Source organism: Leucoraja erinacea, chromosome 2 (assembly GCF_028641065.1).
Source record: "Leucoraja erinacea ecotype New England chromosome 2, Leri_hhj_1, whole genome shotgun sequence".
In the NCBI taxonomy this organism is placed as follows: Eukaryota; Metazoa; Chordata; class Chondrichthyes; order Rajiformes; family Rajidae; genus Leucoraja; species Leucoraja erinaceus.
This window is the reverse complement of record NC_073378.1, coordinates 81,075,007-81,091,555: the sequence shown is the minus strand read 5'-3', so window position 1 is coordinate 81,091,555 and position 16,549 is coordinate 81,075,007. Positions and strand designations below refer to the sequence as shown.

At 41.2% G+C, this 16,549-nt stretch overlaps 1 protein-coding gene across 1 annotated transcript in view; it reads left to right on the top strand.

The window, feature by feature from the left end:
- Nucleotides 1-1,657, top strand: part of dnah5 (dynein, axonemal, heavy chain 5) — a 202,299-nt gene extending 200,642 nt beyond the window's left edge. The window contains exon 79 of the mRNA XM_055659224.1: nt 1,103-1,657. Within this exon, the coding sequence (XP_055515199.1) occupies nt 1,103-1,254 (152 nt within the window). The 3' untranslated portion in view covers nt 1,255-1,657. The remainder of the gene's footprint in view (nt 1-1,102) is intronic.
- The last annotated feature ends 14,892 nt before the right edge of the window (nt 1,658-16,549 follow it).

The window sequence follows — 16,549 nt, the reverse complement described above, 5'->3', positions numbered from 1 at the left end:
TTTCCTATGGCTCTGTACCCACAGTCTACTTGGTTATGTGTTGTACTGTGCAATGTTTGGATTTTTTAGGTGGTTTGTACTCGCTAGAGACAACTTGGGAGGAAATAATTGAGTTTCTAGTATTTATGTAACAAACTGATTTTGATATATACAAGTAATGGGAATAGAGAGAGCACATGTGTGAGCTTATCATTGTGCATGCTCCTCCCCCTGCCTCTCATCTCTGGTGGCAGTGTTAAATCACCTCAATCTTATATTTTTGAAATCAGCCTCTAAAAGACCTTGCACCTCTTAAAGCCCTTGCTGTCTTTGTTAGCCCTTGCTGTCTCCTTCCAGCCCTCGGGCTCCTCCTCCTCCTCCCTTTTCCTTTCTTCTGCCCACCCCGTCTGTAGAAGGGTTTCGGCCCGAAACTTTGACCATTTCCTTCGCTCCATAGATACTGCTGCACCCGCTGAGTTTCTCCAGCATTTTTGTGTACCTTGCACCTCTTAAAGTTCTTCTTCCTCCCCGTTTCCTTACGGGATCAAACGTGTTCTCTTAATGTGGCTATTACATAATGGCCCACATCGTCACCAAAACAAAAATAAGAATGCAGCCATTTAGAGTAATGTCTATAAAAAGGATATACAAGAGGAGCAAGACCATCGGTGCAAATCGCCATGCATGGAATTTTAGATACAGAACGTTGGAATAACTCAGTGGGTCGGGCGGTATCTCTGGAGAAAAGGAATGTGTGATGTTTCAGGTCAAGACCCTTCTTCAGTCACCTCTTCCTTTTCTCTAGAGATGCTGCCCGGCCCACTGAGTTACTCCAACAATCTGTATCTACAGGTATCTTTGGTGTAAACCAACTCTGTAGTTCCTTTCCTACATATTGAATTTTAGTATCACAACTGGAATTTGAGTCAAATGTTTTCCATTATTAGTGTTTCCAAATACAATCAGACCCAATAGTCCTAAATTTAGAAATGGGGGCCATAGATTTTAAACTTCTACTCAATTTTCATGTAGAAAAACTTGTATTTTTTTTTAATAGATTGAATATTCCTAGCATACATTTATCTTAAACTTAACCAACTTCCTAATGTTTCTTCTGTTTAAGGTGCAAAAGATCCCCGATTATATTCTTGCCCCATCTACAAGAAGCCAGTCAGAACTGACATGAACTACATTGCTGCAGTAGATCTACGGACTGTTCAATCCCCCGAAAATTGGATCTTACGCGGTGTGGCACTTCTTTGTGACGTCAAGTAAACAAGCTGGAATAATGAATGAGAGGATTGCTCCATCAGTTGACACACCAGCATTAATATTTAATGTGCTCATTGACAGCCAGTTACTTTTGAAAATATGTCTGGTTATTTTGTTGGATAATGTAATTAAGTTCACAGTGGAAGATTGTGCGTGATGATGAATGTTTTTTTCAATTCAGATTTCAAACTTAGTTTGGAGAACAATGAATCTTTATCACCTAGTGCATTATTCTCAGCAGATTTTATCTCTTTCATGCACATAGAGTTTAAAGACTCAAATGCAAAAAAATATTCAAAGCTACGATCACTGATTCTGTAATAAGCCAGGACAAAATTTGTTGATAGATCAATAAGTAAGCTGTTTTTACATGTCATCTCCAATAAATGCCAACAATATTATTTCATTGAGGATGGCAGGAAGTTATGTTGTACTACTTCTGAGCTGGGACTTTAACCACATAAAAATTCTTGATTAACTGCCCACTTCCAACTCAAAAACATGTGTAGTCTAGGAATTCTAATAAACCTTGAATAGCTTAGCAAAACACCAAAGATTTTTCAACTGGTTTAGGTCCTTGCAGAGGCAAGATGAAATATCAGGGATCAAAAAGCGTATGCAACTGGCAAAAGTGTGGGATGAAAATAAATAATTTGCTTTTGGCAAGCATTACTTCACTATTCTAGGAAGACAATTGTCTTAGGTGCTTCAGATGACTGCTAATCACATGACAATGTGATCCAGCTTCCCTTGCAATGTTTCATTATGTCATCTCTACACTACTGATAAAATCACAACAGGAGCACAAGGATAATGCACACCCAAATGATTCAGTTGGTTTCTAGGCTAATGTAAAACAAGCCATAAATAATTACCATGTTCCAGGGAGGAAAGACAATCAGTATAAAGTTGAAGGCATGCAAGCTCAAATTCTGCGAAGGTGGGGGCAGAATGGGTCAGTTTTAACATTTTTGTTGTTTTTCAGAGACTCATGCGCAGAAAGCTTGGCTAATAGTACAGGGATGTACTAAGGAACAACTGCATTATTGCCAATGCCTCCCGCGAATTAGTTAAACTCGCGCCCCATTTGTCCTCCCTCAGAGCTTAATATTTATCTTTAAATAAATATTATTCCTACAGAGAAGCCTTAACATTAAGATTTTTCTGTGAAAATCACACGACAGATACTTCAAGTAGAATGCAATTTTGACCAATTCCTGGTTCATTCCCAGCACTAAGTCAGAGTAATACAGCACAGCAACAGGCCCTTCAGCCAACTCGCATGTGCCGTCCAAGTTGCAAAACCAAGTCTGATCACTTGCCTGCATAGCTCATATCCCTCTAAACCACCCTTCCATGCACCTGTCCAAATGTCATAACTGAAGCCACCTCTACGACTTTCTTTGGCAGCTTGCTTCATATACACACAACTCTGACAAATATACCCCTTGAGTCCCTTTTAGATCTTTCCCCTCTCACTTTAAATCTATGCTTTCCAGCTTTAGACTCACCCACCCTGGGGAAGGAATATGGCTATGCACCTCTTCCATGTAACTCGTGAATTTTATAAACCTCTAAATGTTGCCCCTCATGTGAACAATGCCAAGCCTATCCAGCTTCTCCTTATAACAACTGAAACCTTTCTAACCTGACAACATCCATTTTAGCACCATTCCAGTTTAATAACATCTATCCTATAGCCAGAACAACCTATGCACAAGAATAGTACACAGTACTCCAAATGTGGCCTTACCAACATCTTGTATAACTTTACTTGACATCCCCACTCTTGCATTCAATACACTGGCCAATGAAAAAAAGTATGCCAAAAGCCTTTTTCACCATGCTGTCTTCTTGCATCATCACTTTTATTGAAATATACCTGCTCCCCTAGATCTGTTCTACAACACTCCCCAGAGTGCAAATCCTGCCCTAGTTTATTTTAGCAAATGCAACACCTCACATTTATTGTCAAAAAGCTAAAAAGCAGAGAACAAGTCCTTTGGCCAACTCAATGTCTTAAATGCTATCTGCCAAACCTTGGACCATTTGTGGTATATTCGACAATAAAGAAGGCTATCGTTTAATTGTATATGTTATGTAGCCTAGCCTTACTAATCAGTTATTTAGAATTCTAAAGCATCAGACAATCAGCATATAACAATTTAATAGCGTTTTGTTTTCAGCTTTTTAAACTGGATTCACATGCTTGCCGTTTGGGTGTGACCAAGAACCTTCACATTCCAGGATAAACTGTGATCTGTATTGCCTAGTCTTTTAAAGCACGCAAAATTTGCACATGCAGACAACATTTTGGTAAATAAAAGATAGATAGAAAGTGCTGGAGTAACTCAGCAGGTCAGGCAGCATCACTGGAGCGAAAAAAAAGCTAGGTGATGTTTCTGGTCAGGACTATTCTTCAAACTGAAGAAGGGCTCCTGCCCAAAACGTCTCCTATCCCTTTTCTCCAGAGATGCTGCCTGACCCACCGAGTTACTCCAGCACTCTGTTTCTATCTTTGGTATAAACCAGCATTTGCTGTTCATTGTTTCTACATCTTGACACATAATACTGTTTAGGAGGCATATGGGATATTGGCCTTCATCAGTCGGGGCACTGAATACATGAGCAGCAAGATTATACTTCGATCTTCTAAAGCATTAATCAGACCTCAGCTGTGTGCAGTTCTGGTCACCATAATGTGATCGTTCTCAAGTGAGTGCAGAGAATATTCACCAGGATGTTCGAGTGTTTCAGTTGTGATGAGAGACTGCAGAATCCAGGTCCATTCCCACTATCTCAACCTCTCCCAATTTTATATCCCTTGATCATTTATTATTGTCAAAAAGCTAAACCACTTTTGATGAAGGTGAAATGTTTGCTGTTATTTACACTATCAGAAATAAATAAAAATAAAAGGAGATAGACACAAAAAGCTGGAGGAACTCAGTATGTTAGGCAGCATCTCTGGAGAAAGGAATAGGTGACATTTTGTGTCGAGACCCTTCTTCAGTTTGAATTACTCCAGCATTTTGTGTTTAGTTTAGAGATGCAGCGCGGAAACAGGCCCTTCGCACCGACCGATCAGCGAACCCCGCAACTTAACACCATCCTACACACGCACACGGGACAATTTACGTTGCTGTAAGGCAGCAGCTCTACCGCTGTGCCACCGTGGCCACCTTTCGGGTCTATCTTTGGTGTAAACCAGCATCTGCAGTTCCTTCCCACACATAAAAATAAAGGACACAGATTACAGAAAGGGGCAAGAGAATTAGAGGGTATTCATGGGGGATCTTTTCACCCAGAATGGGTGATGCAAGCAGAGTCACTGACCGCATTCAAGAAATAATCTGTATTAGCACTTAAATAATAATATTAGCACTTAAATTGAAAGCTATGGAGCAAGGACTAGAAGATGTGCATCCAGTGTCCACTGATCTGTGGACATTGTGGGCTAAAGACCAGTTTTCATGCTGCATGACTCCCTCAGAAGTCCTCAGTTGCCAAAAGCCTTCAGAGAACAAATTTTCCTCCCAGAATTCCAGCGATAACCAAAATTATGAATGACGGTACCACTTTTAAAGAAGTCACATATGAAATTAGCAAAATGTTATAGCTAAAACCTGCACCTATGAAAAAGGGGTCAGTGGTGTTTAGCTCAAAATTACATCTTCAATGGCAGCCTGACTTCTTCCAATATCTCAGAGGTTCTGCTGCATCAAAGCACTGAGGTTCCCCCGCACCATCAGTTTCATTCCATTTGGGCAAATGAGGAGACATTTCAAACATACGTTTTCCTTTGGAACATGGTAACATTGACTGCATGCACATTGGATTAAGCATATAACCATATAACAATTTCAGCACGGAAACAGGCCATCTCGGCCCTTCTAGTCCGTGCCGAACACTTATTCTCCCCTAGTCCCATCTACCTGCACTCAGACCATAACCCTCCATTCCTTTCCTGTCCATACAACTATCCAATTTATTTTTAAATGATAAAATCGAACCTGCCTCCACCACCTCCGCTGGAAGCTCGTTCCACACAGCTACCACTCCTGAGTAAAGAAGTTCCCCCTCATGTTACCCCTAAACTTCTGTCCCTTAATTCTCAAGTCATGTACTCTTGTTTGAATCTTCCCTACTCTCAGTGGGAAAAGCTTATCCACGTCAACTCTGTCTATCCCTCTCATCATTTTAAAGACCTCTATCAAGTCCCCATAAGCATGCATATAAAATATATTACTTTTCTGAAGTAATCAGAATTCTGTCCCTGCAGTGGGAGCAGGTGTAAGGTTGCTCAACTTGCATGTTATTGACACAATGGATTAATAATGTTTCTTTTTACTACTTATTATTGAAAGATCCTATACTTATATTACAAGGTTCCAACTGAAAGGTTTCAGGAATTACAAGTCTTCCTGAAGGAGGAAACTCAGCAAGCGAGCAAACAAAATTCTACACTTCTGTTTTTACAATATAATCAACTTAAATGTGTGTCGGAGTCAGAGTAAACATCTGCCGAATAACGCAGGAGCATATTTAATCACTGTCAGTTAGCGTATCATGACACAGTTCAGAGTGTTGAAGGCAATAGTGCTCTGCTATAAGACCAACAGGTCTGTAATAGGTTTGTACTGGAGTACCAAAAGTCGATACTTTGATATCAATCTGACAGTGGTGGCAAAGCTATTCAGATAAATTTACTGTCCTTTCACAATATGCAACTCAACTTTCATACATTTTCTAACAATGTGATTACACACATGGACATCAATCATAATTTATTTTTCAGGTGAATTCAGCGTTTTGGAGCAACACGTGCATTTGGCCACAATATTTTTTTCCAAAAAGCAATTAACAGGAAAACTTTACTAAACTTTTCACACTTCTACTGCAACTGCACAATAAATAAGATAATCCAGAGTCTCCCAGCGCCACTTCAACCCCAAACTAACCCGAGACTGTCAGCTCTTCCTCAAGGCAACGGTGAACTGCAGGGTGAATGCGAGTTTGCCCTTCTGCAAGAGTCTGTGTGGCATTGCCGAACCCAGCGACATCCCTGACGCCACATCACGTTGAGAAAGCATTGCCGAACCCAGCGACATCCCTGACGCCACATCACGTTGAGAAAGCATTTCATAACAAATGCACAATTTTGGGCTTTAGCTACAGAGGCCTAGTGCACAAGACCAGTCTGAAGAGAGGTCCTGACCTGAAATGTCAACGATTCTGATCATCTCAGGAAGGATGACAAAAAGATGTAAAAGAATAGTTCCCAGGAAGATGGATTAGAATTTTAATTATGACTAGAGACACGGGGACTTTTTTTCTTAAAAAGGCAAGATAGGGCGGAAGGGAGCCCTGATTGAAATGTAAAAAAAAAAAGTTGCAGGAAATATGGTGTAGGTGGTAAACGAATGGATTGTGTCACACTCCAGCACTCTATTGTAACTACACATACTGAGCAAAAGAACAGTTTTAGATGGGAGGCTGGAATAATGAGGTGCAAAGGGAAAGCTTGTCCCCCTCACTCTTCCCAAATTATTTTTTTTCCCCCCTTAGTCCCACCTGTCTGCACTCGTACCATAACCCTCCATTCCCTTCTCATCCATATGCCTATCCAATTTATTTTTAAATGATACCAATTACCTGCCTCCACCACTTATACCACTCTCTGATAGTCTTTGCATCTTCCCTATTCTCAAAGGGAAAAGCTTGTCCACATCAACTCTGTCTATCCCATCATTTTAAAGATTCACAGCAGACAGTTGGAATCGAATAATTCTACTCTCTCTGATAATGCCTATTATTGGGCGACCAAAATTCCACCATACTCCAGATTTGGTCTACATCAATTTTAACATTACATTTATACTCATGCTCTGGTTTCTAGGCTAATACAAAAGCTTTCTTTGGGAAGTTATACCCAGATCTGTCAACATGTTCAATTCCCTATTAAGTAGATGTATTGCCGTCAGAACCTACATTTAATTTCTCAATTTTTGCCCATTTTTGGGATATCAGGTAATTCAATATCAATCAGTAGACCATGCATGTGAATTTACATCAGCCGACAACTGATAAACCAACAGCTAAAAACATCGCAAATCTTAAATGATCCTAAACACAGTAAGCCTTGACTGAGAATAATGAAAATGAATATTATATTATAATCTGCAACAAAGTGCTGACACTTTGATAAATTATTATCTCTGCTACCTAATTAAATTATTAATGTGAGAGTATAAAATTGTTAACAATCTTTAGACAAAGTGATCTGAGGTTTTTCCAATAAAATGCAATAACTAGATAATACTACAATAAGCTTGTTCTGTGAATCAAATTCAAGCTTCAGGCATGTGTTGCATAACTCACAGACAGACAAAACGTTACCTCAAATTGGAGAATTAAATGTTCGTACCTTTGTGTGGTGAGCTAGACATGCAGAATGAGAGGTGCTGTCCCTCCAGTTTGTATGTGGGTTTACTCTGGCAATGGAGGCAGGTCGGGACAGAAAGGTTAGTATGGGTATGGAAAGAGGAGTTTAGCAACTGTGAGATCCGGTAGGTTTTAGCAGACTGAGTATTGCAGATCATGATTATATTTAGTGTGTAATCAGCAAAGGAGACAGCCTTTGAATATCTGCAATGGCCTAATTCTGCTCCTATGACTTCAAACTGCCCCACCTAACTTGGCCAGCAGCAGCCTGGCTGATTAGCCAGATTGCTGGATTACTGCATAGAGCCTTTGCACTCTGGTATAACCATATGATGAGAGAAATATGAACTTCTACTGCCGCTCCTCAATCATAATTGGGTCTGCTTCTGCTACAGTGGAAGCTGACACTCCATCAACATTCAGTGTACAAGTGTGTTGATGATGTATTTGCTCATTGCCTCTATGCTCAAAATAGATGGATACCCGAGCTCCGTACAGAACCTTTGTAAATGTGTTTGGTGTTGGTGTTGGACTCCTCCATATTGTGGGCCATTAAATATATGGCATCTTAAGGTGGAGTGCCTGGGGCTTTACAAGGTCAAGTGCATGGTGCTGAAAAATATGCAGCCTTCACCTTCCTCTCACACTCAGGTTCCCACAGTTTAGGAAGCTCAATAGACCGTTTTATTACGGAAAGCAGGAACCTAATCCTACTGTATCAGCATGGAGGTCATCAGTTCAATATATCTGAAATACAGCTCTTCCAAAAAAAACACATTCAACATGGGGCAATTCAATTATGACCCAATCTAAGAAATGAACCAAAACCTTCAGGTCTCATGAGTAAGATTGTAGATTGACATTTTAATCTGACAAGACTGTGGCAGTCATTAGTTCTGTAAAATTCACAATTTCATACTGCATTTAAATTATAGTGCTGCATGAAACTGGAGCATAAATAGGCAATCGGGAACTGTTATGGGAATACACCAAATAGAAATTCAGGTAATTACACCATTTGGTACTGGCAACATAAATACCCAGTAATTATTTGTATCAGGCCAAAAATTTTGCTGCAGCTGGACTTTTAATTGCTTCAGCCATTAATTATTCCTCCCCTTGCTAGTTTCTAATTGCAGGGATGCTGCTGGAACTGCACGCTAATAATGTCACAGCCAGATGAATTGTTACACAACTGGGAACAGAACAAACAGGGCAAGCGATTTTATATCCTACACTAATCAGAGTGAAGGATTGTGAAATTAACAGCACAACGACTCAGAATTAAATGTAATTGAATGTAAATTAATCTGGGTGAATCTAATGTCACATCTGGTTTGCAAAGCAAGAGGAGGTGATGAAAGAAAGAATAAAAGCAAAAAAACATGAAAGGAATAAAACTTGCAATAATTTTCAGTGCTAATGAGACCCTGACAATAAGGTTGGCATATCACCATGTGGCACCATATATGATGGCAGCCTGTCCTTTTCTTCTCTTGTTGTTTTCAGTCTGTTGTTAAATGCATGCTTTAGTGTATCTTTAGTTTTGTATTATGTGGGTGGAGGGGAAACTTATCTCTCTTGTATCGCTTTCCTCGATGGGGATGCGACTTTTCCGTATCGTATCTCCGTCCGCACTGTGGCCTAACATCATGGAGCTAGTCCCTTTGCTGGGGATCGACTTCGGGAGCTTCAATCGTGGGAGTCTGCGGACTTAACCTCATGGAGTTTGTGGTCCCCTGGTTAGGGATCGACTAATCCCTTGGTTAATCCCTACTCCCGTATCTCTTGATTTGCCACCAGGTGGCGCCAGCAATGGCTGCCTCGCCAACAATCTATGTCCCTTCTTTCTGTTTTAATAGGATGTGTTAAATGTATGTTTTCAGTGTTCTTTAGCTTGTTTTATGTGGGGGGTTACGGGAAACTTTTTCTAATCTCGTAACTTGACGGAGATGCGATTTTTTTTCTGCATCGTATCTCCATCCGCACTGCGGCCTAACATTGAGGAGTTGGCGGCTTTTGCTGGAGACAGACTTTTGAGAGCTCCACCGCAGGGAGTCTGCGGACTTTAACATCGCGGAGCGGGCAATCCCTTTGCCAGGGATCGACCTTGGAGCTCCAACCATGGGTGCTTGCGGACTTAAGGTCACGGAGCTCACTGTCTCTGGTCAAAGATTCGGGAACTCCAAGCCGCAAGAGCTTCGACCACCCTGACGCGGGAGCATCGATCGCCCCGACGGATGGTTCGACTGCCCTGACCGCAGGAGAATAAAGAGGAAGAAGATTGGACTTTTTTTCCTTCCATCACAGTGAGGAATGTGGGGAATCCACTGTGGTGGATGTTTATGTTAACTTTTATGTAGTTGTGCGTCTTGTTGCTTTTTTCTCCATATGGCTGTTGGTAATTCGCATATCACTGTTACTTAATTGGTATATGTGGCAATAAAAGACCTTTGAAACTTTGGGAGCTCCAACCACAGGAGCTTCGACCACCCCGATCGCGGGAGCTTCGATCGCCCCGACTGTGGATGGTTCGACTGCTCTGACCGCGGGGGAAAACGAGGGAAGAAGATAATACGTTATTGCCTTCCAACACAGTGCGCTCTGGTGGATGTTTATGTTAACTTTTATGTAGTTGTGTCTTGTTGCTTTTTTGGTATGACTGTATGACTATTAGATTCCTTGTATGTTTTTACATACTTGGTCAATAAATGAATTACAACACCATATCAAATGTTTAAAAAAACAGCACTATGAGCATTATGGACAAGCCGCATATTTTTCAAATATTTTTCACTTATTACCAGCCATGTTCTGTCCAGCCCTTCCTCTTTTTCAGATTTATTTCCCACCCCCCTACAATCAGTGAAGAGTTCCGACCCGAAACCTCTCCTATCCATGTTCTCCAGAGATGCTGCCTGACCCGCTAAGTTACTCCCCACATTTTGTGTCTCTTTCCCATATTTTATCTTGGAGGTTTATTTTGTAACTGCCTATAAAAACAGCAACTTCTACTGTGATGGCGAGGCAGACACCAAGAAGCTATTTGAATAAAGTGAATCATTCCCGTAAATTTCAACGTTAGATTTTAACACCATCATGCAGAGTCTTGGCTCTGGAAATGTACATGGGCTTCAGTGACTCGCAATCAAGTCATGCTGTGCATAAAACTCATGCTGCCTATTGGTTGTTAACTTGCCTGTGTTTAATTTTTATGAGGAGCTACCTCCCTTTTGAAGCCTATTTACAGGGGTATCGCATAGTTACTAATGTAGGTAGCAGACATGGGTAACTTCTATTTGCTGCAAGCGTATAATCTGGGAGAAGGAGTTCTGTATACTCGAAGCTCACGCTAAAGAGGGCAGTGGGAGGAATACAAATGCCACACCTGTACCATGTGCAGTCCTGCAAAAGCATCTCAAATGTGACAAGATCATAAATGAATCTTCAAATCCCACACTTGTACCAAGAGCTTCACACGCTGCTCAATCTTCCACTAAACCCATAACTCACCTGTCAGCAATCTTTATCTTGATTGAGAACTAACATTGAAAAACACAACATTCCCACATGCATCAGGCCTTGAATTTGTTTCTCACAGCTTGTAAATTCAGCCTAATTACACAACTCTCATTAAATTACACAAAAATGCTGGAGAAACTCAGCGGGTGAGGCAGCATCTTCGCTCCATAGATGCTGCCTCACCCGCTGAGTTTCTCTAGCATTTTTGTCTACCTTCGATTTTCCAGCATCTGCAGTTCCTTCTTAAACTCATTAAATTAATACAGTTTAGTTTACTGTCACGTGTACCGAGGTACAGTGAAAAGCTTTTTGGTGCGTGCTAACCAGTCAGCAGAAAGACAATACATGATTACAATCGATCCATTTACAGTGTATAGATACATAAGGGAATAACGTTTAGTGGCTGCTGGCTGTCCTATCTGCATTCCTATCTTGGTGTGAAGTGTGCATCAGGACACTGAGATCCCCCTGCATCTCAGAGCGCTGCAAAAAAATCTCACCATTTAGTTTATATACTTTTTTCTTATTTAAACATTATACATAATTTACTAGATATTTGCTTAATCTATATCCTTTTGCAGCCTACTTATCTCTTCTTCACAACCTATTTGTGTCATCAGATTGTCAGTGATCCATCCAATTCATTTATGCAAATTAAAAAGTTAAAGTTCAACACCAATCCCTAAAGCACTTTTCAGTCAACCAGAAAAATACCCCAGATAAACACAAAAAGCTGTAGCAACTCAGCGGGACAGGCAGCATCTCTGGAGAGAAGGAATGGGTGATGTTTCTGGTCGAGACCCTTCTTCAGAATGAGGTCACAAATTGTCACCGATTCTTTCTGTCCAGAGATGCTACCTGTCCCCCTGAGTTACTCCAGCATTTTGTGTTTATCTTCGATTTAAACCAACATCTGCAGTTTTTTCCTCCACTGAAAAATACCCATTCATGTCCACCCTTTGATTCCATTAGCCAGCCAATCTATCCACATTAATAAAATACATCCTATACCTTTACTATACTAAGCTTTAATGTTCTTCAATCGCCTTCAAGGTATTGGAGACACAAGCAAAAATTCAGCAGCTGCAAAAGATTCCAGCAGCTGCAAAGTGGTAGAGGAACCTAGCAGGCCAGGCAGCATCCATGGAAGGAATGGACTGACAATGTTTTAAGTTGGGACCCAGAAAGCTGGAACAGAGAGATGGGGGTGAGGCAAAGCCTGGCAAGTGAAAGGTAGACACAAGTGAAGGAGGGGGGTGAGTGGCAGATGGGTAGATAAATGACAGAAAGGCCCTTTCCACAGTTGCTGCCTGATCGTGGTGTTGCTTCAGCAGTTTGTTTTCTTCCCCCTCCGCCCACATGCTGAATCTCCAGAGAGCATGCCACTCTTCCCAACCATTGATACAACAGATAAATTGGTTAAACACAATTCACTTTCACTAAACAATGTTATACTCAAATTTCATGATGTTGGAAAGGCAATTCATAAAGCAGCAGACAGCTGAGGCATCCTATAAAAACACTAAAGGGCCACAATAACTGCCCTCTGACAATCACAACAAAAATCTTTGTTAGCTTTAAGCAAGTGGAGAATTAATGCTTCACCCTGCTCGAGTTTATTAGCAGAGAACAGAAGATATGGAGCTATCCTGAGCATCTGCTTAACAAATATTTATAACGCTTCTGCACAAATTCTCTATTTTAGTTCTCTACTTATCTACCAGAAGCTTAAACTGAACTTGATTCAATCTTTCTGTACAATGCCTACTCATTGGAGTCGACATGATACATTTAGCAAGAGGATCAATGACCAGGGCTTTCGGAGAATTGGTAAAACAAGTGGAATAAAAAAGTATGCTTCGAGTAGCCACCATTTAGTGTGCAGTGGCTGGAAATGTGCAGCATTCATTGGGTCAAATGATTTAAAAGATAAACTGATAATAAGGCCAAGGGAAGTGAGATTAATTGGCAAACTCCACTGAACTTCCAGCATGATGGGATAATTGGCTAGGCCGGCAAGAGGTACATTAAATTATCAGCTTCTTCTTCTTGCGTTTGGCGTGCACAGCCTAAAGTTGTAGGTCAACTTGTTCTATTTGATTTTATTTGATTATGCACGCCAGGTTGATTGCATTCGTTGAACAGGGTGGACCACATGAAGGTTGGAATCTGCCACCCCAAATTATCAGGTCATTGAGAGTAAAGAGCTGCATGATCCAATGCTACTGTGAGACAGGCAACAAAAACAAATAAAAGTTGCACATTTTTTTTCATTTTAATAATAAAGCTAAAACAGAAGAGTTTCAATAGCAACAAATGTAACATAGATACATAGAAAATAGGTGCAGGAGTAGGCCATTCGGCCCTTCGAGCCTGCACCGCCATTCAATATGATCATGTCTGATCATCCAACTCGGTATCCTGTACCTGCCTTCTCTCCATACCCCCTGATCCCCTTAGCCACAAGGGCCACATCTAACTCCCTCTTAAATATAGCCAATGAACTGGCCTCAACTACCTTCTGTGGCAGAGAGTTCCAGAGATTCACCACTCTCTGTGTGAAAAATGTTTTTTCTCTTCTCGGTCTTACAGGATTTCCCCCTTATCCTTAAGCTGTGACCCCTTGTCCTGGACTTCACCAACATCGGGATCAACCTTCCTGCATCTAGCCTGTCCAACCCCTTAAGAATTTTGTACGTTTCTATAAGACCCCCCTCAATCTCCTAAATTCTAGCGCGTACAAGCCGAGTCTATCCAGTCTTTCTTCATATGAAAGTCCTGACATCCCAGGAATCATTTTGTTGTCTCTGTGCTGTACACTGACAATGTGAACCTTATCTGCAGGAATCAGTCTTGCTCTATGGCAACAATGTCCTTCCTCAGATTTGGAGACCAAAACTGTACGCAATACTCCAATTGTGGTCTCACCAAGACCCTGTACAACTGCAGTAGAACCTCCCTGCTCCTATACTCAAATCCTTTTGCTATGAATGCTAACATACCATTCGCTTTCTTCACTGCCTGCTGCACCTGCATTCCTACTTTCAATGACTGGTGTACCATGACACCCAGGTCTCGTTGCATCTCCCCTTTTCCTAATCGGCCACCAATTAGATAATAGTCTGCTTTCCTGTTTTTGCCACCAAAGTGAATAACCTCACATTTATCCACATTATACTGTATCTGCAATACACTTGCCCACTCACCCAGCCTATCCAAGTCACCTTGCAGCCTCCTAACATCCTCCTCACAGCTAACACTGCCCCCCCAGCTTAGTGTCATCTGCAAACTTGGAGATGTTGCATTCAATTCCCTCGTCCAAATCATTAATATATACCCTTGAAATTGTTATTTTATATAATCATACAACTAGTTGAGTTTTATCTCCAATTATGGAAAACATTCTGGTGGATTTTGTTTTTAACTTGCAAAACCCATTCAAAAACGTCATTACTTACAATCGAATTTCTGGCTATTGCCAAGTGCTTATCTTGCATTCAAAATTCACAACTGCCTTGCTCTGGGATAAATGGAGAACTGGGATAGTAATCTTTGGGAATCACAAGATTCTGTCATATATTTTAAAACATTCACATAGGTCACTGACTAGAAATAAATTTGGGGTGATTTTGGACCTAGGTTTGCAATTCATAGCCAAAGTCACACAGCAGAAACAAGTACTTTGGCCATGCTGACCAAATTTTATAAATCAGTTTGTCCCATTTGCTTACGTTAAGTGCATATCCCTCTATACATTTCCTTTTTGGGAAATATTTCTTATTTCCAGGTAAACAAAACCTGGAAGACAGTTCTGCTGCGGTTATCCCCTCTCAGTCTACGTTTAGTCTTGCCAATGTATAAGAGTCTGCACCTTGAACAGAATATGAAGTACATGAGGTTGGAGAAGGTGCAAGTGAACCTCTGCCGGACCTGAAAGGACTGTTAGGTTTCCTGGACAGTGTCGAGGGAGGAGGAAGAGGGACGGGTGTTGACATTAGATGAGGTTGGAAGAGTGTCCTTCCTACACATAATACTCCAAATATGTTATCACTGACATTTATACAGCGCAACAAGAAATGCTGCAACTCTTCAATACCATTACTCATAAAGGGAGGTTTGCCAAAATCTGTTTTCTCTACCCTGCCCATCTGTGGCCACTTTCAGGGAACTGTACCACTGTCCCTTGGCATCTTTGCTCTACCACACTCCCCATGGCATCATTTACTATGCAAGTCCTGTTCTGATTTGGCTTGCCCCTGTATTTAGCTGAATTTCCATCGTGTGGCGTCGCGAGCCACGCCAGCGGGGTGGAAGATTGCAACCGTCACATGGTCCACCCTGTTTCAACTAATGCAATCAACTCGATGTGCACAAATGGAAGATCAAATAGAACAAGTTGTCCAACAACTTTAGGCTGTGCACGCCACACAAAAGAAGAAGAAGAAACCTGGCCAGCAGCTGTTTGTCTCCTTTCACGTTAAAAAAAAAAAAAAACTTCTAACGCGTACGGATAACCGAAATGTTAATGTCCGCTGAGCTTCACAGCCGTGTATCCCTGGCTTCTTAAAAGTGGTCTCCACTCCTTCTCCCCACCCTGTCTCCCCTTCTTTTAAAGGACCCAAGTGATCCTTCCCGTACACTGTTCTTTCACCGTCTTAATTACAGCGCCAACCTTCCTGTTCATCGTGGTTTGTGTCTATATCATGTTGGCTTTGCACCGTGTGAATTTCACTCAGACAGTGATACCCCCCGCTTGCCCTGTCCCCCGCCTGCATAACTGTCTGATGAAGGAAGCGATGTATGTATATGTGTGTGTGTTCCACTGACAGTTGCCTTTCTAGTCGCTGGTTTTTCAGCGACCTGTTACGACTTGAGTCATCTGAAAAATTGCCTAAGTGGGACAGGCCCATTAGGCGACTCTTTAGGCAACTGCCAGGGACTAACTTTAATGGAATTCTCCTACGATAACTGGCGACAACCTACAGCAACATCTACGACAGCAAAAATTGTCGCCACAGTAACCTAAAATATTTCAACATGTTGAAAATTTTGTGGCAGTCACCTGTAGTCGCCAAAAGAAACGCCAAGTGGGACAGGCCCATGCTGTTTTCCTTCTCTTTGCTTTTGAACGGGAAAGTCAATACAATCCAATACAAATAATGCACGGTAAGAGAAACTTGATCAAAACACATTGTCTGGAAAAAACCTGGAATAAATATATTTTAGAGCTCCCATGTATTTACTCTACTTGTCACTATACCAAGCTTTTTGCCTTCCAATCGTGTTTTTCTACTTGAAACGTTGCCCTGTGAAAAACTTCAGTTACCTTTTT